The sequence below is a fragment of the Dromaius novaehollandiae genome, chromosome 3 (assembly GCF_036370855.1).
Source record: "Dromaius novaehollandiae isolate bDroNov1 chromosome 3, bDroNov1.hap1, whole genome shotgun sequence".
Taxonomy (NCBI): Eukaryota; Metazoa; Chordata; class Aves; order Casuariiformes; family Dromaiidae; genus Dromaius; species Dromaius novaehollandiae.
In genome coordinates, this window is record NC_088100.1 from 37304292 (window position 1) to 37329898 (window position 25607).

Here is a 25607-nt window from a genome sequence, read left to right on the forward strand (position 1 = left end):
GCTGTCATGGGGAGAATGCTCCTCACTCTGGTTTAGTCCTATTTTTTAGCATCCAAATAAGAGAGACATGAGGTGGGTATGAAACTCTGCTCTCTGAGGAGGCAGTTGGCTGTGTGCCCCTTATTTGTATTAATGTGAATACTTCAAAAATTAGTCTTTCTATAGATAGGAACCTTGAAGGAAAGTTTGTGTGTAAGCTACTTTCTGGTGATAATTCAGTGCTTTACTTGCAGTGCAGCTACTTCATTGGATTTCTCCAGGGATTTGGGCTGCATAACATCTACATTGAGGGGTCTGAACAGAATCACCTGCGGGAGCAGGAGAGCACTGCTAAGATGGAAGCAGTTCTTAGAGTGCAGGAACAGGAACAGAGCTTTAGGTGTCCGCACAATTTTACCAGCAAAATGTAGGCACCTAAGATATGCCAGGCACTCCGCAGTTGAGGAATCTGTGTAATATTTCCCTAAGGTCTCTGAGACCTTTTGTGGATCGAGGTTTCCAGAATTCAAGATCTCTTTTGGTTTTCTTTTCTCTTGATCTGATTTTTCTTCCATTTGTGCCTGAAACTTGCGTTTCTAGACCAGAAATTAATAGTTCTGTCACATATTGAAGAAAGCTTTTGAACTCTCTGGTAGTAAAACCTGGTTATAGCTTAAATGTGTTTAGTTTACATTATCTACCAATAAAATCCTAGTTTTGAACTCACTGTGAAAGTATGAAGATGAGGTCAACTTTCCAGAGGTTTCTCACATTGTATCTATGACTCACTGTGCTTCCACTGCAGAGAAAAAAGGAAAATTCAGTAAGGAGGTGTCACGAGTGAGAAAGAGTATATGAAAAACCATAGTGGATCTGGATAGTGGATCTGGGTAGTGGGAAGAACCAATGAGATTTGAGCTTTTATCTTTCTTGCTTATCTCACTCGCTCCCCCCACAGCACTGCCTTCACTAGGTCTCGACTCCCCTTCCTGGCAGGGAGGTTGCTGCTGGCCTGGGACAGTCGGGCAGAAATTTGTGTTGGTCTGTGTTGTGTAGCTGCTCACAGTTACCCGTCTCCGTTGTTAGCGGCCACGGTCCCTGGATATCCCCAGGGTTCATCTCCATGCAGCTCTCAGATCTCCAGGATTTTTCCTCCAGCCAAGATCTTCATCTTCTTTTGACACCAGCTCTTCTTGTTGTGCCAAGCCACCATTTTTCCCAATCTAAATAGTCTATGTGCAGAAGCGCAACGTCTTCAGCCTCCTAATTGATGGTTCTGTCTCTTCTCTCTTTAATAATTGGAAGATTTGGGACATGCCACTTTGGTTTAGTCCAGGTGTTAGCAAGATTTACAACCATCCGCTACCAGATGCAGCTGGCAAGTAGTGGGCTTCTGCTTGAGAGTTCAAAAGTTCAATTTCAGAGTTCTCCCAGTTCCCCCTTACACACACATATACACCTAATTATCTGCTGTCAGTTAGCATTAGCAATATAATCTATATTTTCGCTTATGGCATGGGGCCTGGTCCAAAGCATATTAGTGTCTGGGAAAGTAGTAGTGAGTATGTGCCTTCATATATTGTCAAGTGCACTCAGAATTCTTTGGCAATTATAATTCTTGCCGAAATATTGGATCTCCTGCAAGTGTTTGGAAACCAGTAGCTTAGGTATAGCCTCATGTGTTTCAGGCAGTGTTATTGGATGTGCTGACCTAAACCAAGAGTGACCATCTGAAAGACAGAGTCAGATCCATCCCAGGAACCGATTTTAACTAGCTCTGGAAACATTGGATAGTTCTTAAGTCAGTCAGATCAGGGATATTTCTTGGGGTATCAGGGCTTGCAAGGTTCACTAGTTCAGCTACAGTGCTTCCAAAACTTGGCTGTTTTTGCCTTGCCCTGAGCTGATAGAAATGGTCCTCAAGAATACAGAGGCTGCTTTACTCAAGATAGCTACTTTAGTATGCCGCTGGCCTATGACCTTTATGTACTTTATGTTGAATAGTAATCATTAGGCACAGAGAGAGAGAAGTGAATTCATTGTTTATGGGGAAAAATGAAAAAGCTTTGAGTTTTTAGAGTGGGTATTAGGATGAAAAGATTGTAAAACAGATATTGACTTTCGTGATGATTTCCCTCACTGCCTACCAGACAAATTGGGGGGATGTGTGGTATATCTGAGATTTTTTTATTATTATTATTTTGCTTCTCCTTTAAAATGGTGACTTGCCATTTAAGTAAGATGTCATTTTACAGTGACATTTGGTCTGTTCTTAAAGAGCTTTGCTAGGTTTCAGTAGGGTGTTTAAGATCCCTTCTCAGACTTGAAAAAGTGTTATTTTTAATTAATATTAAATTTAAATTAATATTAAAATTAATATTTTGAAAAATTTGAGAGATTAATTGAAATGAAAACTGAGTAAGTTTGGGTTTAAAAAATTCTTCAAATATCTCAGCGTAGCTTTTGGAGTACTAAATAGTTGTCATATCTGTCATATCTTAGAGATAAGAACATTTCTAACTTTATATATAAAACTTTAGGATACTGTATTTAATTCTTTATGTTGAGAAAACCATGAATTTTGTGTTTTCTTTTTTGTAATGAGAAAAGTATCCCTTACACAGCAAAATTCAACCATTTAATCTACAAAATTATTTTGATTATAGATTTTTTTCCCTGCAAGGGATTGACAAATGAAGTGTTCAGTAATATAAGTCACCAAGTTATATGCAGAGGTAGTACCAATGTGAAATTAAAGAAAAATAAAAATCCTTACAAAGGATATGTTGCAGAAGGATACTCATTCCACTAAGACAATGACACAAGATTTCAGTGTATTCATATCAAGAAACCTGGAAAATGTGCCTAGGTATGTCCTGTGCAGCTGCTATATCTTGTATCGCCTATTTTCTTTCTCTGTTCTGCTGTGATCACTGGAATGAACCTTGCGCTTATGAATGCTCTTTGGCCAGGAATATGAAATTTCAAACATAAAAGATTAACACAGAGTATTCCTGTGTGTATATTGTAGGTGTCAAGATCAAGCTCACAGTATACACATATATGTCTGAGTCAAAATCGATATATATGGGGTCAAGGGAATTAATGAAATTATATGCTAGTAAATGTGTTGATGGACTTATGATATATTAGATCCGAAATGGCAGAAGTGAGAGAAAATGTCCCTGAAAATATCATTTGTAACAGCATATACTGCTTTGTATTGAGTCAGCAAATTGTCCCATTTATTCAGAATGCTTCAGATAAGCAATTTATCTTCAAAATGTATCCAAAATGCTTCAGATGAGCAAGAAACCGAATAAGTAAGAGAATAAGCAATTCAGGCTTATTCAAAACTAAAATTACATCAATGTTGCATTTCAAAGACCATTTTAATGACTTCTCTTTAGAGAGCTGTACTGCTCAGTTAAACTAAAACTGAGAAATCTAATTTCCTTTCAATCCTCTAATCTTTAGGTACTTAATCACTGTCTATATACAGGATATTCATAAAAGGATTTCTCATATATATAAGCATCATAGGATGAAGTAACTAAATGTGCATGTTACCATCCCTCCAAAGGTTATTAAGAATCTCCTACTATTCTTTATATGAAAATAGTAGAAGTTCTGATTTAGCTTTGAGTAGGAAGATCTGAACTTCTGAGATGTTCATATGGGGTTTTGAGCTACCAGAGGGAAACACGCTTCTGTATACTGCATACAAAATTACTTACAGGTTTAGAAGTGCACAGGGTTATAAGTGTGGAACAGTGTCTTCTGTTAGACATCTTTCCTTATCAGTTTATATATGTGCACACATTCAGTAGTCATAAATGGCTAAGGCATTTTGTCTAACTGGAAGGTTCTTAGGAAATGGCAATTTCCATCAGATGTCATGCTGAAATGATTTTCTAGGAAGTCCTCCAGAAATTATTAGGACACCTAATGAATGGCACTTTATTTTCTTCTATAATGCTTTTGATTGCCTACAATCTTCATTCACCTTCAAAGGTGATATGAATATGGCAACTTTGTGAATTCCAGCAGGCCTTCAAGAAGCTTGAAAGATCTGAAGACCTTTCACCAACTATGTACTGAAAACACACAAAAACTTAGTCCTTATTGTATTTTATTATTTTTTGTCCATAAAGATTTGTATTTCCTTTGGCAGTTGATAAGGACAGAAAAGAGAATGAAACACAGGTGGTTTTTAAAGTGCAGTTGTCCCTTTTACTACTGTGAATGGTCGGTCCCACTAGGTACTGGTCCAATTTGGTACTAAATGGATTTCAGATCAATTCAGTTTTGCTGAGAGCATTTGTCCCATCTCTGCAACTACTTGATGCCCTCATGTGAAAAAAAATAAGGCTGTTGTGTGAATGATGTCTCCTTTTCTTATATTCAATAGGGATTTGTTTCTTGAGCTGTTGGGTTACAGTGGATAGCAGCTGCAAGTTTGCACAAAATCAGACTCACTCACCCTTGCTCTTTTGTCTGAAGCAGTGTCAGCTGAAGTGGTCTCCAGCTGGGGCATTGCTAGTTCCTGACTACTGCCCTCCTTGCACATTGAAAGCTAACATGTCTCTAAATCTATCCCCTCGATTGCCTTTGTGAGCCTTCCCTGTCTCTGTCTTCACTTTTAAGGGCTTAAATGGCTTGGCACATCCAGCCTCTGGTCTGTCAATGCCCACATTACTACCCGGATAAGCAGATATATGGCAATTGAGAATAACCCCATTAAAGATGTTCACATTCTTTGTGGTGTTAGCAGTCATTGTTATTTCAAATTTATTAGCTGTCCATTGCCATAGTAATATTCTGAAATTTACTTAATTAAAACCACTCACTTGACACTATCTGAAGTGACCCACCCGAAAGGAAAAATCACATAGTAAAGGAAAAAAGCCTGTCTTAATATTTTTATTTTTGTTTTTAAAGAAGCTGACAAACTTAAAATGAGATGTCACAACACAGAGTGAGAAGAGTAGTTAAACATTGGTCGAGAGGGCTGAGAAATTCAGATACATATTTCATATTCCCATTTTTGGGGGGAAATAAAGCAGAAGGAAGAAAGCCCTGAAAATATCAGTTTCAAGACAGCAAGCAGTCATTTAGAAAAGTTGTATCAAATAAGGAAGAAATCCTTCGAAAGATGATTGGTTATTGGAAACCATTTTATGTACTAAGAAAACTGCAAAGCAGCAACTAAGTTTCAGCATGCTGTGTTCACCACACCGCAGTAAACCTCATCCATTGCTGTTTGGTCAGAGGGTCTTCTAGACTATAGTTGTTTATTAACCACTAAATGTTAAGCTTTTCTTTCTCTATATTCTTTGTGGTGACCACTAAAATAAGTACAAGTATCTTGAAGAATTATATACTGTTCACAGAAAGCTGCTTAAACCTCTATTTCTGTAGAGTATTCAGAATAATATTGATTTTACCATGGATAGGAAACTATGCAGCCAACAAAACCCATAATTTTTGGAGTATCCCTGAATTCATAGGGGATACAAGGCCATGAACATAATGTGTTACATGTGAGCTTTTTTTCTCTGTGGGTTTTTTTTTTTTTTAACTAACCACAAAAAAGACATTTGAGAGCATGTTTCTTGTCTTGAGCAAAACAAAGTACAATGTCAGACACTTAAAACTGTACCTTCAGTGGTATAAACTCATCGCTGCAATGTCTGGAGGATTCTTACAATCATTAGCAAAATTGGTTGACTGTATTTCTACCAACTGACATGCAAAATCTAGAATTAATGTAGTCATCAAATAAAATGAGAAAAAAACCATAACTTTTGTACCTGCTCCTTTTTTTCTTTAAAACACTGCTTTTCCATCTTCATGGCTCTGAATTCCCTCCTAAAAGCATAAAATACTTGTTTTCTTCAGTTGTTGTAAGCTGGTATAATTTTTTGTCAAGCCGATGTTTTCTTGAACTTCATATGTTACATGTATTTGCCAGGGTTTATACAGCAGATGTATGTTGTGCCAGACTAAACAGATGATAGATTAGATCTTGCTATTACAAAATCTTGAAAGTAGAAGAACTGCAAGGTATATAATGAACTGCTCTCTTATGAGGAGGTTGCAGTAGATTGGGCTCTCAAACAGTTATGAAGTTGCAAGAGGGTATTAGCAGAGTTCCTTATGACTTGGTTTAGGTCTTAACACTTCCTTTAGTTTCATAGTTACAAAAAATAGAAATCATCATAATTTGTCAATCTTAAAGTTGGTCTGTTAATAGACTAGAAATTAGAATGTTGCAATGAAGCTGGATGATGCTGAGGATTCAGGAGCAGAAATAAATACAGTCTAGTTGTATAAAGTATAAAGTCAAATAGCAATGGTCTAATACCTTTTTTCTTTTTTTTTTGCATAAGCTTATAGCTATAGCTGGGCAAAAAGGGAAGAGCTAGCGTATCAGTTGTCTTCTGCTCGCTTGTGTACCACCAACACAGTGCAGTTGGAATAAAAACGCAAGTGCAGTTCCAGCATGCAACTGCAGGGAGTCATATAGCAGAAATAGGGAAGCATTCATTTTGTTTTAGAAGGGTAGGATGTTATGTGCAATGTTGTGCAGAAGTCTGGTCAACTAGTTTTAAGAAACAAGAATTGAAACCAGAATATGTCAGAGAGGAGCTGCTAGGGTAATCAAGGGGTGCAGAGAGCCTGTTTTATGACAAGAGCTTAACAGTGCTTGTCTTATTTCCCCTATCAAAAAGAAGACTAGAGAAGGTAAGTCCTATTTACAAGTCTGCTGGGGAAATGAGTGAAGGTAAGCACCAGAGAAGAAGCTGTTTTTAATTAAAGTAATACTGGGAACATTTAGGCTTGAAATTAGAAAAAAGGGTTTTAATTACAAGAAAAGTTCCAGATCACCTGTGAAGCAGAAGGACTGGGGATTAAAAAAAAAAGAAAAAGAAGAAGAAAAGAGTAACTAGCTTTACTATCAAACATGATCGATATGTGCTAGAAACTGGCTTTCTGTGATAGCGGAGACTGGAGTTGAGCTCTGAGATCGTCTCCAGTCCTGTGTTCCTGTGCTTTCTCAGAAGTTCTGGAAAGAAAAACTGTTCAGCTGGACGTAGCATGGAGGTCTGATTTATTGAGGGGAATTCAGACACATGGGCTGGTGAAAGCAGGAATTTCCCAGAATGGATAACCATTGTTTAAAAATGTGTTTTTGTTTTGTGGTTGCACAGCTGGAAGAGTACATCAATGTCAATGCACCTAATCCCTGACTTCTGCCATTGGTAGTGACTTTATGTGACAGGAATTCTGATCATAACAACAGTGGTTTTGGCCACCAGCAGAGGAAATGAACCTAAATAAAAGCTGAGCCTTCCACAGAACTCAACTTTTGGGTTTCTCTCTTTATGCTTCCTGTTATATATCATATATCACAATCTCCGTGATTATGAGCAGTTAGAGTTTATGCTACCGTATAATTATAGTACTTGGAGATTAGGTGAAACAAGAAGCCAGTGAGTTTCGAAAACTATTTTAAATATTGAAAAAAGGAATTAATAGAGATTTTCTTAAGTCTTAAAGAGTCCTGCTTTAATGCAACCTGTGGAATTTCTTTTTTCAAGGAAGGCAGATTGTCATCGTTTATTGGTTAGCTACACAGGATCAGACCTCTTAAATAGTAAAATAATCCTCATTTGTACTGTACTTCTATTTGATATTTGTGATATTCAAAATCATTAGCTAGTGATATCCACTCCTGTAGAATGCAGCATGTGATGAAAGATTAATCTCAGCAAGAATGTTATTTACGGAATACATTGAGAAAGAACCTCCTAATTAACTTAAATGAGGGAAACATTTTAATTTAACAGTGATACAGGGAAAAAAATCACAGCTTGCAGTCAATTGCAATTTCTTTTTTCAATATTACCATTAGCTTATTTTTACATTTCATTCCTTTAAATATATGGCAACTGTAGTTTAACTGAGAGAAAAAAAGTGATGCCAACTGCTTCATGTTAATTAAGGTAGCTGTGTAGGTATTTCAGTTCTTCAATCAGTTTCTTCATTAAAAAATTTTTTATGCAAATGCAAATGTCGTTGGTGGAAGAGGTGGATTAGGCTACATGAAAGATTTATGGTTTTGGCCATAAAGTAGAAAGTTTTAGTGGAGTGAAAAATAGAATTCCATAATTGATTTAATGTAAAAATAAAGTTCAGGTCATCATTTCAAGTATGAAATCTAAACAGCCAGTTCCAAGACATAGACCAAGTTAAATACTTGGGCTTAATCCAATGAAAACTTCAGCGAGACTCTTAGAATATAAAGTTAACCTTCGCTAATATATGTCTCTATTGTTTAAACATAATTAATTCTGTTGTACGTGTTTTTGTTCTTAAATGATGGTGCTGGCTACTTAACGGTTCCCACACACATGTTTTTATACACATAGCTCATTAATACTTCAAGATCAGGTTGGAAATTTTGAATTGTTAATTCTAGGATAACATTAAACTAAAATGTCATAGTCTTTGAAATATGTTATTCATGATCTTCAATTTTAGAGCAGTTTGTAAGATAAGAGATATAATAATTTCTTTGATAGCTTTATTAAACATTTTAAACTGAGCAGATTTCATTTACAGTTCATTTCTTCTAAATATAACAGAGCTATATTAACTTTTTATGAGTGAAAAAATTAATAAAGTATTAATTTCTTTTTATCTTGGAGGTTTTCTTTTATATAGTGGTAACTGGAACAAGGAGAGTAACACTAATCCCCCTCCCCCTTTTTTTTAAACGGTGGAATTGTTATGTAACCAGTTCGTGTAAGGAATAATTTAGGAATTGTACTAGAAAGAGGTTAAAACTATCAAGAATGTACATCTCTTTAGGAAGGGAGAAAAGCTAATTGTAAGAAAGCTGTGCCTAATTTCATAAAAAATTTTGACGGTAGTCTGTACCCAGAATCTAAGTCTTTGGTACAGCTCATTCAGTGGTTCTGAGTATTTTTTCTAGAGAATACTCTTTCCATAAAACCTCCTCGCATTTCTCTTTGTTCAGCTTTTTGTTTCCATAGGAAAGTTGACTTGAAAGTATAAAGAGGTGATTTCTATTCTAAGAGTTATTTTAGCTATTGTATAAGAGGATATTTAATACAAGCTCAAAGACGTGATTTTTATTCTAACAGTTATTTTAGCCATTGTATAAGAGGATATTTAATACAAGCTCAAAGACGTGATTTTTATTCTAACAGTTATTTTAGCCATTGTATAAGAGGATATTTAATACAAGCTCAAAGAGGTGATTTTTATTCTAACAGTTATTTTAGCCATTATATAAGAGGATATTTAATACAAGCCCAAGCTTTGTACTACAATACATCTGCCTGAAGGTCTGAATCATCAAGCAGGTTCCTGTAAAGTAAATATGTAAGAAAAACAGCAGTTTGATTTAAAGAATATACTGTAAAGTTTCTTATACATCTGTTCGAAGGAACCTAATATTTTCCCCCTGCTGAGGGTTTGTTTTGCTAACATTATATACTAAAAAATGGTGGGGAAAAATTCTAGGTAAGTCCTCACCTTTTTATAGGTGAAAGGGATCATTTCCTTTGTGCTTGGATCTCCCTGGCTGACTGGCTAAACTCCAGTTTTGCAGTAGTGGTGTGTTCAACGACGATGGCAAGTTTTTCATTATGCTGTCGCAAAAATGCAAACGCTTCGATATAAAAGGGGAAGTCTGTTGTCTTAAATTATTTAATAGCAGCAGTTGAAATTACATTTCCTTAGAATTTCATTAGTGTATGTTGAATGAAGTACTCATATGAGGGTTTTACTGTGCAAGATATGTAGATTGACACGGCTGTCTTTGCAAGAATATCCGAACTATCTAAACAGCTGTAAAAATAAAAAGATCACTTACTGGCTATTAAAGCTCTTAAAAGCAAATCTTTCCAGTTATTTCTGGCACATTGAGCCTTAACAAGGAGATGTTTTTGCAGAACACTTAAATGATGATAATGATGGGTGACAGATGATGATCTGAAAGTATAAAATCTGATGATATTAATATTCCTAGTTTTGTGATTAAAAGGCAAAGGATGTAATTAAAAGCAGGATGATCCTCACTAAAAAGCTGAACAAATGCTTACTATCTTGTTTGTTCATGAAGAAAAAAGACTTCTAATCTGCACACATTTTCACATATAAATCATTTTATGTAGGCATGTTAGTTCCAATGATTTCACTTGAGTTGTTCATCTCCGTTAATACGTGTGTAACAGCTGGCAGGATCATTGACTAAGCAGATGAGTTAGTAATGCCAGCTAACTAAATAAAGCAAGTATCTTCAGGTGCTCTTGGACCTTGGAAGTCATTATAGATATCTGTGGGGTTTAGGGCAAACTTTCAGAAAACATGAGAGTCCTTGTGCTGATTATAAGAACGTGCACAGTAAGCTTGGGATTTACTATAGAACAGATAATTTGCAGTGAGCACAGTATAAGGCTGTTTACTGCTCTACAGAATATATAGTACCTCTTTGAAGAATTTTGTGGTATTTTGGATATAAAGTGTATAGAATATATAATTTGTAGGAGTGACTTTAGATTGCTTCCATATTTCAAAATTGCGCAGCAATAAATGTCTAGAAAAATAGTATTTCTAGTATTAAAAAAAAGGGGGGGGAGGGAAGTGTTCCTCAAGTGGATCACAATTAAATATCAAAAGACTTCCCTTACCAAAAAGCACTGTTTTGGTTCATTTAAGACAATAGCATATTCTGGCAATCTGGAAGTCTTACTACATGCTTTTGAGCTTTTCTGTCTCGCTGCATTGGTTTTGTGGAGAAGAATAGTGCCTGCTGCTATATCTCATGCTCTGAACAACACAAACTATAAATTTACCAGAAGGAACTTCATTTCTGTCAGTGTGTCATTTTGAATTGAATATAATTCTAGTCCTAGGCTCCCCCAAGTTGAATTTAAATTGTGTAACATCTTCATGGAAAGACTCAGCCTTTTAACATAAAACACACAGGAGGATGGGAAGAAATGAAAATTTCTTTGTATTTGTTTGTGTCCTCTTGTGGAAAGGATAAGTTGCTTAACCCAAACAGAAGTTTTTTTTTTCTTTCTGTAAGTACTTTGTGAATGTGATGTGGTTTCTTTTTGTAGGGCTCTACCACCAAACAACTGAACTTCTATGGTCACTGACCGAGGCTCTAATCTTAACAGCTTCAGGTTAATGCTGTTGCCATGAACTTTTTTTGGAGTGATTCTATTGTAAATTTAACAAATAGATTTTTAAGAATGGTATCCGTCTTGCACTGGGTTATTAAAGACTGGTCACTTGTGAAGCTAGCCAAAATTTGACTACAGTCTTCAAACCATTGCATGAATGAGAACTTAGCTGCATCAGACAGTCTTTCTCTAAGACAACTGGTGTTGTCTCAAGCGATGCAACAAATGAAGCTCAAAAAAGACACAAAATAAGCAATAAAATATTTTGGAGTCCATATAGAAGTCTCTGTGCAAAACAGGAATATTATAACATAATGTTATGAAATTGAATTTTGTTTATGAATGTTTATGAAATTGAAATTAATGTTATGAAATTGAATAGTGATGAGACCCTGTGTAAAATCTAAGGTAGAAGAACCCTTGCTGTCTCCTGTCATCCACAAAATACTGAGGTTAGAGAAGTTGGTTTGTTCTTCTTTTTAGGTGAATATTTCATGAGTAGTAATGTTATTTTGCTTGTAAGCAATTCATTTCAGTGCAAGTGGGATACAAAAGGTATGATTCCACCAAAATAATACATGTAGATTTCTAAAATTAATTCCAGCTTAGAGGGAGAAATCTATCTTGAATATCTGGTCAGATCCTCTTTCAGGATGTTTAAAACTCCCAGAGGTGCAAGTGATGATGAAGATGACAGAAAGAACACAAAGAAACATATATTACTGCATTTGATATACCTGTGTAATTATGCACATTCTTTTCTGTGAAATGGAAGTAATGAGCTTAACAGAGCAAATTGGTTATTTTGTAGTATAAAGAAATTGCAAGTGGTCTGGAAAAATGTGCAACATACACATTTTTTTCAGTGACATAAAGGAACTGAAACATCCTTTCAATGTCATTAGCTAGTGCAGGAGCCAGGAGCAAAACATGGACTTGCATATCTGCAACAAAAATTAACCAAGTATCAAGAATTATAGAAAATAAACATACTGGATGCTCCAGATATTAATTTTTGAGAAAAGTTCATTCAATCTTTCAAACAAGTTGTGAATTTTTACTTCCACATAACAGAAAAAGAGCTTTTATTAACAGTGTTAGCTTGCAAGACCGCTGCTGATGTGTAGCTGCCCAAAGTTGCTATAGTGACCTAACATCATCTTAAGGGAATGCAATTATGGCTATACCATCAAAAATTCTATCCTGCCTGAAAAGAGCACTTTTGAAAAGACGGTGCTTTATTTATGACGTAGGAATATTTGTATTCTTACATTTTATATTGTCTGGGTTATCTCAACTTTTATTATTTTCAGTTTACCTTGCTCACAATTGTAATGTCTCTTCGTTCAAATTCCTTCAGCATTTTATTGGGAAACCTTTTAAATATATGATATACATAGAAATATGTTTTCTAAAAATGCGTATGTGTCAGATATAAAAGAAATACGTAATATTTAGTAACTCAGTAAATCATTTGCACTTCTCTTTGGATGAAAACAGCAGTTAAAAAGCACATACAGTTTAATTTCTGGGAAAGGTCTTTTTACGGGGAATTCATATATAAAGCTTTGCTTTTTTTCTTTTTCTTTGAAATCGGTGTGATAATGTAACGCTTTATAGAATGATTTAAAACAAGTTGGATTAATCATTAGAGAAAATATCTTCATAAGGAGTATCACTTTTTAAAAGGAATGTTGCATTACATTGTGTATGTCTGGATTTTAAAAGTGCTGTTGTCAGAATATATATTCACTGCAAACAGATTCAATGCTTATGATTAAAAATAGCTGAACTAAATGCTTGTTTTAGCATGATGGATGTAAGAGGGATGCGAATTATTAGGAAATAAGTCTGTTCATTTTATGGTATAATACTTTATCTTTTATACCGGACTTTATCTTTAAATATTATTTATGTGAATCAGTTCTATAAAGATAATATTTTCAATGAAACCATTAATGGCTTTTTTATGGTAACAAGCCAACAATTTGTACAGACTAGATTCCCCCCCCCCCCCGACTGCTTATTTTTAATTGCTGATATATTTCATAAATAAAAGTGTTATCCATTTGGCAATCATAAAATACATAGTTTTAGCAGTGAACTTTTTATCCATATTCGATAAGATATTAATTATGTGAATTTTAAGAGCTGGTAACATATAAAATGAAATGTTCAGGTTGTGCTAAGTTATAAGAAGATTGTTTTACGTGATCTCAAAAAGCAGGGAGCTTTTTGATAGTATTTAAACATTTTTAAATATATCACTTTAGATTCACTTTTGAGGAAAAAACATATCACCATTACAACATTCAGGAACAGATTTATAAAAGTATTTTAAGTTGACTATTGCTGAGCAGTTAAAAAAAAAGGTCTACCTCTTAAAAAGAATAAAATAAAATAACTTGAAAATATTTTATGAATATGTAGTACTTACGCAGCTCATAGAAGTGACCATTTATAAGGATGTAACATATATATGCAAATCAAAGCAAATTCTATTCTTGCAGCTGTCAGAGAAAGTATTATGCTACAGCTGTGAGACATGAAAACTGGAGATGCTTGGATTTTTCGTATTGAAAGGAAACTGTTCAAATTAGAGGATTTTTATAAACAGAAACCAGAGGGGAAAAATCCTGTAATCTGTATTTACTATCTGCTGGTTCTTATTACAAGAAATCCACCTTTTAAAAAGTGGGGGTTTTATCAACTAATCTATTTTGAAAGCTTCTTTTGGAAAATCTTTCTTCATCTAATTTCTTTACTGTAGAAGAAGCTTTGACATAGAAGGGGGAAAAAAAGGCTTTATTGAAAAAGTTTTAAATGAGCTCACCATGCTTACTATTAACCTACAGTAAGATTCACCTTATTCTTGCAACAGGAAAAAATTTACACTTAAAAATTCATTAGGGGAAATAATAGCTAAAATAAATGTAAAATTCATCTAAAAGTGATATGGGATAGTTTTTCTTAACTGTTTGAAATCACATGGTAATTTATGACAGTAGCATACATGGAATAAAAACACTAGAACACAAAGTGAATCTCTAATTCTGTTATGAGTTTCTCTCTGAAAAGTTTTTGGAAAAAAAAAGATGCATGTATTTTTTATTATCATTCTATTATAGCCTAGAGATGAGATAGCAAAATTCAGAATTTTAATTGTCAGAAACTTCACAATAGAAGTAAAGCTTTGCAACTAGTCCCTGTGTTCCTGGGTGTGAACAGACCATCCAGTTACTACATCCAAATTTTGCAGTTGAACTCTGTAGAAAAATAAGTAGTCTTGCATGAAAAATTTCCCATAGTTTGTCTTATGTAATGGACCTAACCTTATGTTTAGTCTCACTTTTATTATAATAATACCAAAAGAAATACTAAAACTTCCATCAAAGTCTGCCTGTTCGTGTTGCTCATGTTTGTTATCCTGCAGAAAGTAAATTCCTGAACTGAAAAAGTAATTGTATAATCAGTGTTCTCATGCAGTATCTCTGCAGTCATGTAATATGCTTGTAGCTCTTCATCTCTTTTTAATATCTGTAGTGTTACAAAATAAGGATAGCGTGGGAGAGACCACCAGTGCCTAAAATGCTGCAGAAATAACTGAGTTTTAAGGGAAAGTTTAATCAGCTTAGGGGGTATTCTACAGAGTAGGAGAATTTTAAAATAAAAAACAATTCCTTTTTTCCTAGTTCTAATCATATCGGTCAGTGGAGAAGTGAAATAGATCCAGAACATATGGAAGTAAAGAGAGTAAGACCTAAGTAGGATTGTTAAGGGGACCACTATCAGTACAGAGTTCTCCGTCTTGCTTTTTTTTACTGCAGCAACACATTAAATAGTGGTTCACCATTACCTCCTGAGGTATTTGCATATGGGGGGGGGGGTTTGCTATAAACACAGAATGATATAGATTCCCTTCAGAGGAAAGAAGCTCTGCAGCAATAAACTCTTAACTATTTGCTTATTGGCCAGATGCCTAAAAGTACTTTCCCTAAACCGTGTATCAGATTGCTTTAATTTTCTATAAGTTGCTGTAGAATGGGCAATATTTTCTTTCAGTAATGTTCAATAATGTATTTGTTTTGTTATTTTATCCTTTGTTGTACCATTGCATATCATTATCAATACCTGTAATTTTTCAGGTTTTTTTAACATTTTTACAGTCAGACCCTGATTTAGCAATGCACTGAAAGTGGGTACTGAGTACCTGAATCTCATTATATGATTGCTTGTGTGATAAAAGTAAAGTTTACACATAAGTACCTTATTGAATGATAATCTAAAGGTAAAAAAAGTCTTGGATAAAGCTTTCCACATTAGCATACTAGAATAGTGTCATTTATGGAAATATTGGTAGTCTCTGCAACACCAGAGGACGTATTTGAAACATGATCATGCCACATGTAGCAATCCTTGTTTTTCACATCCCTTCTGAAAATGAAGGCACAAGATTGTTTTGAAGTGTTGTGTGTGTGACAGACACGTTTGTCATGACTGATTGCCATGAGTTTCAAGAATGTATTTTTAGTGGAACCTATGCTCCTAAGTTGTTTTGACAAGTGTTCCTAAATGGGTATTAAACAACACATGTAGAGATTAAAGAATGTGACCAATTAAAATGCCTTTATAGTATATAATGATGTATTTCCTAGGAGGCTTTGAGTGAAATTCAGGCAAGTGAGGGTAATTGGCAAAGGTCATATTGAGTTAACTGGGGCCAGAATTTGACTCTTGCAGTTAGGAAGTGGGAAGAAGAATAATTTGTTTTATGTGGATTTTTTTTTAATTAAAACAATTTTCATATATTACATTCTTAACGATACATGTTCCTTTCTCAGCATTTTTCCCTAATAAAAAATACTTTTTTTTTTTACTCCAGTTGAATTTTGAAAGTTAGTAGATATTCTAATAAAGAAGTATGACAGATTTTCAGAAATGATTTTGAAACATTTTATCTCAAATGAGAAACCCCATACCTACTTTACTTCCAAAAACATTTAAATTTTAAAGTTTTTTTTTACTTTTTCCTAAGCTTTTTCCTTGAAAGATAGCAGATTTTTAAAATAGCTTTCCCAAAATATGCAGGGACTTACCGAAGGCTTTAATATGGCTTTGGGCCAATATCGGCTTTTGTATACGCAAGTAGTACAGAGTAAATGCACGTAATTTTAAATGTTGATCTTCTACCACCCCTTTAATACTGCAGTAGACTTGCTCTGGTAGGCTTGTACAATAGATAGCTGTTATTAGTCTTTAAAAAGAGTTAGACATTGGTTGTTTAATGCTCTCAGTCCTGTTTCTCTAGAATGTAACTGCACAGGTGCAAAAAATCTGACACAACAATATGCACAGCAGATGCGGCCCTATCGTCTTCCTCATTAGGTGAACTGTTGTTTCTCATACAATCTTACTTTTATAGCATACAGCCGCTGTGAACAAGAATCTGTATAAGATAACTCTTTTTGGACTGTCTGCCGGTTGGCCTACTGAAAGGGCCAGTGCTGCTTTCTGCACAGGTGCCCAACGTATGGGGACCATTGCAGTGAATATTTTCAGTGGAACTGCAACGGATGTCCTCTACAGACTTCATTTGAGATGGGCTGTCCTCTTAGAGCCTGTTATGACTCGAAACAGAGGTGTCTCCTCCTTGATGATCCTGTGACAGTTACTCCAGAAAAGCAGTGTAGAATTGGTTCAGACAGGCCAAAATTGGATGGTCCCAAAGCAATGGTCTTATTTGGCAGTCGCAACATGGGAAGCAAGAACTGATTAGAAATAAAAATATCCTCTTTGCTAGCAGTTTGGCCTTGAACACCACGCCCGTGCTGAATAGAAAACATATATATCTCATGGACATGTAAAGGATTTAATACACTCTATTTCCCAGCATTTTGTACTAATGTGAATCTTTCACTTTACAAGAAAAAGCAACAGTGTGCTGGAAAATGGATCTCAAAAATACCTTTACACTGTTTGCATATATGTTTACTTCAGAGCTATTCAGACTCTGAGGTTTCTAGTTGAGTTATTTTACTATTAAATGTAACAACACTGTATGCAACCAGAAAACTTTCTGAATTTTTTACTTCCATTTACCTTGAAGGAGAATGCCACTTAACACTGTACAGAAGAGGTAGCTGGAAAAAAAGGTTATAGTCACGGTGTGTTATGAGTACCTTCTATGCTGCCATATATCATGGTGTATAGATAGCATAGACAATAAGAGCTAGGCTGCCGTGGATTGCAAGGCAAGTTGCATTCAAAACAGTTCATCAGTCTGAGAAAATACTTAGCACTTTGCTGCAGAAAAACACAGCTGTCTGACTGTTTTCTTTATGGGCCTGGTGGAAAAGGACTGTGGCCGATAAAACTTTACCTTCCATTTTGCTGAGCCAAGGAGAGGGGAAGTTGGCCAGGACGTCTTAGTTGTTGCAGTCCATGAAAGAGAGGCCAGGAGGAGAGACGTATTTTGTCCCTTCATTTGTCTGGTCTGGAAAGCGAATATGTATGCCAAAGATATGGGGGAAAAAATGAGATGATGATTAGCGTTAACATCAGTTTGATCTGGCAAAGTTATTACTGTGTCCATTTTTTGTTGGCTGTCAAGGTCTCTGCTCTCACTCTGTTGCTTGTGAGAGTAGAAAGATTTAAACCTCGTTACTTGTTTGATTATTAAAGCTGATAACACTTGTTGCATGTTTCCACAGGTCACTGTCAGGTTAGTGTGGTGTATTTGTAATGTTTTGTGCCCTACGAGGTTGAGTAATGCAGCTCTCACAGTCATTGCCAAATCTGAGTTCTCAACAGAACAAAGATTGTGTTTATATTTGTAGAACATGGATTTGACTCAAAAGTGTCAAAGGTATGCAAGTCCATATGAGTTCAAATTCATAGCTTTGCACTCTAAAGCTTGAAATATGTTTGAATATGATGTTCATATATGCAACAAATAATATACACTTTTAAATCATGTAATTTTCCTATTTGTTTAAAGGTGGCACAGGAAAGAAACTTACTCCTTTGTTCCTAAAATATTTGTTTCTTGGCAGCACTTCTTTGGATGTATAGCAAACGTACTAAAAATAACCTGCATACAAGTGAATGCAGCAGATACGTTGAGAAACAAAATAACATTAATACAAGTTGTTCTTTTAGTATGTACCTTTGAGCAAAAGGAATCACTCTTCTGGTCTGGACTACTTATGCTGTTATATAAATAGAAGATTTGAGTTTCCAGGACCTTCAGTCTGGCAGAGTTCATTAGAACTCAATTTGTGATGCAAGACTTCCGAAACTAATGGCCTCCCTAACATTTATCCTATATTTCTGTTAATAGGAGGAGTGCTTTTTGAATTTAGAGGCTCCTATTTCAAGAGTATGTGGCTATGACACTCCTTTCCCTCACATCTTTGAGCCTTTCTACATCCCAGACAAATGGAAATGCTATGATGCACTTCGAAAAATGATTAATTACTGAGAAGTAATACAGGTGAGAAATATCATCTTATCCTGAGAGTTTGCCTGTAAGCTTTCTGACAGAGAAATTGGAAGGTTTGGGGGTAAAGTACTATTTCTCTCTCTCTCTCTCTCTCTCTCTTTTTTTCTTTTTTTTTAATATATGAAAATGTGCCCCTTATGGCTTCAGGCCTCCAGTCTTAAAGGTGTTGGACTGTTTTCAAGCAGTGCCATTGAAATCAGTCAGAAAATTGAACGTCTTGTATCCTGAGAAATAAGATCAGGTGAAAGCAGTAGTTAATTGACAGGATATATTTTCACTTATATTAAAAGACTTACAGTTATTTCACAGGTAAAGCATGTTGTTAAATTTTGGAATTTCCCACTCTTCATGGTGGCCTGTAATCCTGTGAAGTACCAGTAAGTCCCAGCTTGTACTGAATTACACTGCATTGCAGACATATGCAGTACATTGAAAATAGGTGAACTGTCTGTCTGTAGTGTGTTACAGTTCTGTTCAAATACAAATTTAAGACTTATATTTAACACTCTAAAAAAAAATCATGTTTCCGCATAGTTTTCTCATAATTTGGACACACTTGAAGATTTCTGTTTGCAGAACCCTTCAAGCACCTAGGCTGCGAAGTAATATATATTTCTTGCCTATATTAATCAGAGTGTGAAACACATTTTGTCTTTGATATTGTTGTAATGTAATACTATGTGTCTTCCTGCACACACATAAGTACCATTAGACTCTGTATTGGCCAGCCAGGACTTAAGAAAAGATTGTGTATTATTATTATAGAACTTTTTGTGTTTGCTGACCGAAGTTTAACAGTTAGGAAATGTATGAACACATTGTATGCTGTAGTTCCTTTAATTAGGTGAATTAGGTAGTATAGTTTTTGAGGTCGGGTCTTGATGGATCCTGTACGTCTAAGCTAAAATGAAAACTGGCCCATTTTCCTTTGGAGTAGGGGGATCCTATAACATGTAACCGGCTGCTTTTGCTGTTGACACTGATGACCATAGGACTGTGCCCTATATTAGGGGCGCCCTCTTGTGTCCATTTTACCTGTGTGTTAAGCTATAAATTACATTTTGGACAAGGGATAGGAGGTGGTGAATACCTCAAAGATAGTCCTGTTTATATACGTATTTACTTTCAGGACCAACTTTTGCATTTCCCTAACTTTATCTCCCCTGGTACCATAAGGTTGAGTTCCCCTATGTGAAGTGGGGCCAGTGAGGCAGTGTCTCCAGAAAGTAATGTAGTTCCACTTACAGTATTTCTCCAAAATTACCCATTGTTGACATATCAGAACTGAAGAATGTTGTAGCCTGTTTTATAGAATATGTGGTAAATGCTGTCTTTTTCAGTCTTTGCCTTTTATCTGAATTGTACTAAACTTATTAAAGATTTATTTTCTTTTGAATCTGGTACCTCTGTCAGTGCAGCTGTCCTTAAGAGAACTGGATGTCCCTTCTCCTTCAGAAGAGTTATTGGCCTATTGGGATAGGTATCCTGTAATCTGTTCCTTTCTTGGAGATTAAACATTCTTACTTGTATACAAATAGAGGGAGACAAACTGAGGAGATCTAGTGGTTCAGAGACTTAGTTTAACCCCCATTCCTGCATAGAATGGTAAAATGAGGGAGGTATGAGGAGAAAGAAATGGATTCTAGGATTGCAGTGAACTTGTATACAACCCAGTTTCTAAACTGGAAAGCCTTTCTGTGAAGGTAATGTGGACTGAGTCATATGGAGAAGTCATCTGCATTCATATTTAAATTTCTCCTGTGGGCTGCATCATGCAAAAATATCACAGGAGGTTACGAACAACTAATGAAGTTCATTTGGCCTACCTAGGGGCTAGCTTATTGACTGGTTTTTTTTGCATTCAGCATAACATTGACGAGGTTATTTGTTAGTCTAGAACACTGAGGTTAATATATTCCAAACTGCCTCAGGTATAGGGAGACCAGATAAATCTTTTCTCAGAAATAGTCTTACAGTTTATGTGGATTTTAGCAGAACCACAGTCTTGTGGATGTTAGGAAAGTGGGACTGCTTCTTGTCCTACTGCTGGAGAGAAAAAGAGGAGCTAGCAGGTCCCAGTGATGGAGAGGCATATAAAGTTCGCTTTCAAACTACAGAAATCACCAAGTTGGCTAAGTCATTGCTTCACTTATGTTTCAAGTCATTTCTGTTTGAGTACAACCTGGTGGTGTGCCTGGCTATTTTCTTCTTTTCTCCTCTTAATCAGAATTTGTTACTACAATTTGTTTCATCCATTACTTTCAATCAGTTTGTTAAAAATAAAATAATAATATTGTCAAATATATCTATGCTATATGTTAGAATATCCTTTCTAACATGACTTGAGATCTCTCTGAGTCAGAAGCTATCTGCAACTTCATTTCAGGAAGTCTGCAGTGATATGATTCCCTTCACTCGTTACCAGATAACACCAAATTCTATGATATTTCATGGTCTACGACTGTGTTTGAAAGTCCTCTTCAGACTTGCTGTTATTCAGACCTGGAAATGGGTTCCGAGTAATAGCATGAGGATGTTAACTCCAAAGTTATTTTTACTGATAACATTATGCTTTTAAGTTACTAGAAAAGCATTTCTTAATTAACAAAGATTAATTCTGTATCTTCTTCATAAAGAAATAAAAAAGACCAACTGTATCTGAAATCTGCTTGCTTTGTGTACAAATGTGCCTCCTACCTAAAAAGGTTCCTCTCATGCACTTGAATTCACTTACTGCACAGTGTCTGAGGCTAATGCAGAGTCTCAAGCTGGATGCTAGTCATTTTTAAAAGTAGCCTTACTGTCTTACTGTGTATTTGGGTTTATTCAAACCTATGTTGACAGTGTCTCACACATACATAGTGGCTTATCTTGAGGTTGACAGTACATATAGTTTTCCTGCTCAAAGATCAAGTTCAATAATGCATGCTGTATACCTCATCGATGAGAGAGACGAGCAAAATCTGTATCTTTTAGTAGCTTCTTAGTGATTAACATTTATAGCTATATTTGCTATAAGGAAAATAGCTTCCAGGTAGGTAGCTGTATTCCAGATAGCTCTTTGTAGGAGGAAAAAAGATAAAGAAAACAGAAGCAATGAGATTAAGATGGTTACACAGTTCCTGGATAGCTGGTATGGTGTCTGGCTGTTCATTAAAGAAAAGAAGAAAGATAAAAGAAGACAAAAGCCAATGCATTTTATAAAATATACTCTAGTGATACACAAATATATTTTTGAGTGGCTGTAGCACAGAAATGACAAATGGCCAAGTGCTTTCCTGTTACCTTTTGCAGCTTTTTCTACCATGTTTTATATCTTGTCAAATTCTGAGTTTTAAAGCAGTCCCTACCAGATGACAGTTCACCTGTGTGAGAGAGTATATGTGTGTATGTGTATATACAGAGACCATTACTATTACAAATTTAGTCTGTAAAAATAGTGAGTTATCACACTGAGTAACTTCATTAGGGAACACTTTCCACTTACAATTGTAACTATCAAAATTGAAATCATTTAGTCTCAAATCTCCTTTCTTCTTGGTTATTGGAAAGTTTAAGTGTACTAAAAAGTTAGAAAGAGCTGGCATTTTAATAATAGGGGATGGAAGTTTGATTTGATTTTTTTTCTTTCTTTCCAATCCTGTATTTGAAACATTTTTGACATCCAATATAGTTTGCACAGAACCGGTGCTCCAGTTCGGAGAGACTTGCAAATATCAGGAATGCCTTCCCTTTCTCAAGCAATATGTCATGCTTGGAAAGAGGAAGGGACCCATTAGATACTTAGGTTAGTAACTGTCTTCTCTTTAGTCCTTGTTAGGCAGTGCCTCATAAATTTTAACTTGAGAAACAGGAAAAATATAATTCCTCTCCCAGTTTAATAAATAAAATATGAGAGAGACTATGCAATATCATTTCTTGTTAACCTGAGACTAACAACTAGGTTTTTTTCAACTTTGGATCACAAATCTCTCAGGCTAGTATGACTGCTGTTCATAATGGGCTGTCTAGAATAAACTAGAATAAACACTAAAATAAACAGCTTTCAGAGGCTTGAACTGAATGCAAGAATCCCGGTTCTTGACTTTTTTTTTTCCTGCTGAATAGCAGAAAAAAATTATGAAAATGGCTGGTGAATTATGTCTCATTCACAAATGGGGGGTAGTCGAAATATAAGATAACAGTCTATAGTGCTATGAGTTAGTCTGTTAGGATAATTGTTGCAAATCTCTATTTGTTGATCTCGGTCTTGCATTCAAAGCTTGCTGAGGATCCATGCAAGATAAGTAATAATGAAATTTTCTTAAAAACAGAAAAAAATTTGGGAAAAGTCTTGATTGCAGTTGTTTGTTTTACAAGGCGCCTCTTCTCTGCAGTGGTAGATTGATAGTATATCTAGTAAAGTTTTGAAGAAAAAAAACAAACAAACGTTCTTTGCCTAAGATACCAGAGTGGGATGGAAGACACTTCATCATAAAGTTTATGTGTAAATGGCCATAATTAGTGTTGTCTAGACACTAGACATCAGTTACAGTATTTCTAATTTCTAAGTGTCTGCCTTGGCAGCTTTAGCATTTTAATACAGTTTTTTGTACATAAGTATGTACATTGTTAAATTATAGTTTAGACATCCTTGGGGGTAAATGGGTGAGGGTGGTGTTTATATTAAATCTGCGTAAGTAGCCAAACTGGAAGAAAACATCAAGTCAATTATGCCTAAGAACATACCTTTCACCACTGGTTAGAAATGGGTTTAATCCAAATTTACACCTGAAGGAGGAAAATTATCTTTTGTATACTACAGATTACATTATAAATTTAATGTAGCACTGCCATGCTGAGCAGTATGTGTTTAAGTTGTGGATGTTACTTTCAGCCTTAAAATCTGTAATTTATTTTGTCATCTTCTGCAGAGATGAGAAGAACAACAGGGAAATACAGAAGCCTTCTTCAAAATTCTTGACGTTTACTCAGAGCTTTTGGTTTTGGAATTTGTATAGCACAGACTGTTTTCTCTGAAGTCAACTATCCTTAATGTTCATCTTGGCTATTCTTCAAAAAGTTCAAATCCCCACTAATTATGAAATCAATGATGGACAGGTGATTCCTATAATAGTTTCAGATGTATTTAAAGATATTCTAGAGGCAGTGTGAATGTTACACATTTTGCAGTGCTTCACTAGGTTACATCTCTAAATTTCACTGTGTAAATATTAGAAACAGGATTTTATTCAATAAAACTAATTATGCACATGTTGTCTCTTGTTTTTGTTGTTGCTTCAGGAAAACCCAAAGAAGTCCTTTGAGTGTGACTATATATTTTCAACAAAATAAAGCAAGACCAACTTGTGTGTCTGGCCAAATCTGGCTTCAGACTAAGATCTTTAACCAGTGTCATTAGTCGTCTGTCTTTATCAGTTGAGTGGCTTCATGTAAAATAGGCCCAAAATACTGATTTCGCCCTCTGCAAGGGAAATGAAAACTCCATGTTTCTTGAGAAGAAATGAGAGATTTTGTTGCTGTGTTAAAAAGTGCTACAGATGATAGGCTCCGTTGCTACATTTACTGCAATATTTTTATTTAATTATTTTTCATTTAGATGTGGGATATGTCTGCTGCTGAACAGTTAAATAAAATGTGCTAACTTGTCCAAAAAAAAAGGTAACAATACTCTGCCATATTCATGCCAGTGGTGGAAGAAGAGACAATGCACATGTCATTTTCTGTTGATGAGGATGTAGAAATACAAAATTACCAAAAAGGCCATAATAAAGTTCAATCTGAGTATTTATTTTTCCTGTGCTAATAGAAAATGCACTAACCATCCCTAAATGCTAAAAGGATTCTAGTCTTTCAGATGGAGAGCTTTTGAACTGAGTAGAGATGTTTACTTAATTTTTAGTAATGTCCATCTTTTCCATATGACAAGCCAAGGACAGAGCAAAGATGCTTGCTGTGAAAATTGTCCTACTTTGTCCTACATTCCAGGAGTGCTGAAAGGGCAGTGGATCTTCTTCAAGCATGGTAGTTTCAAAGCCTGTTACTGAATGCCTTTGGTACCAACTCTGCTTGTTTTTCCAACACGTAAATGAAGTGTGAATTCAGCAGTTTGTAGTGTCTCTGCTTGCTTTTCTCTCTGTACAGATGAATCTCGTGCTAAAAATCTGTGTTACTTCTTATTATATGCAGGAAAAATACGCCAGTAGCCAAATAACCACATTTCCACTCTTATTCAGGGGGAACTCCTTTCATGGAGAGGGAAGAATATCTTTCTAAACAGATTGCTCTGTTCAGAGCAATCCCTGAGATGTGGCTGAAGCACCCAGGGAGAAGCTCAGGAGGATAACTTCCCACTGAGTGACAGTGGATATTCCCCTCCATGCCCCTCTATCATCCATCCCAATGATTTAGGGAGTCGTTATCAGGCACTTCCACTGCAATCCAAAGGAATCTTGGCCTTTGGGACAACTTTTTTGAATTTGGGTGCTGACATGCACACACACCCACAACTCACAGCGGTGTGCTTCTTGGGGCTTCTAGGCAGTTCTCGCTCTCCCAGCTCGGGGGCACTCTTGGTGGTCTGGTTTGTTGTTTAGATGGAATGGTGCATGCCCTCCAGCAGAACTGAATTCAAAAAGCCATGTTCAAGGGACACAGACAAATGGAAGGTGCTAAATTATAATCTTTTCAGGTTCTATTACCATTTTGTGTAACTTTCTACATGCGTATTTCATACCTTCCCTGCAGAATCCCACATTATCCTGCTGGAATGAAAGGAGGATGAAGAAATTTTGTGATAATACAGCTGAAAATGAAGCTGTTTGATATGTTTCTAATCAAAATGACATTGTCAAATCTTCTGTAAATCTTTTCTTATCTGTAAGTCTTCTGTAAATGCTGTT

The 25607-nt window shown here is 35.6% G+C and overlaps 1 protein-coding gene across 3 annotated transcripts in view; it reads left to right on the top strand.

Annotated features, from left to right (window-relative positions):
• The window catches only part of BCKDHB (branched chain keto acid dehydrogenase E1 subunit beta), a 140276-nt gene extending 116318 nt beyond the window's left edge, over nt 1-23958 (top strand). For 2 of the 3 annotated variants that reach the window (XM_064508707.1, XM_064508708.1), the window contains 2 exons: nt 18544-18696; nt 23619-23958. In XM_064508707.1, the coding sequence (XP_064364777.1) occupies nt 18544-18684 (141 nt within the window). In that variant the 3' untranslated portion in view covers nt 18685-18696; nt 23619-23958. The remainder of the gene's footprint in view (nt 1-18543; nt 18697-23618) is intronic. The other variant, XM_064508710.1, reaches the window with a different exon arrangement.
• The last annotated feature ends 1649 nt before the right edge of the window (nt 23959-25607 follow it).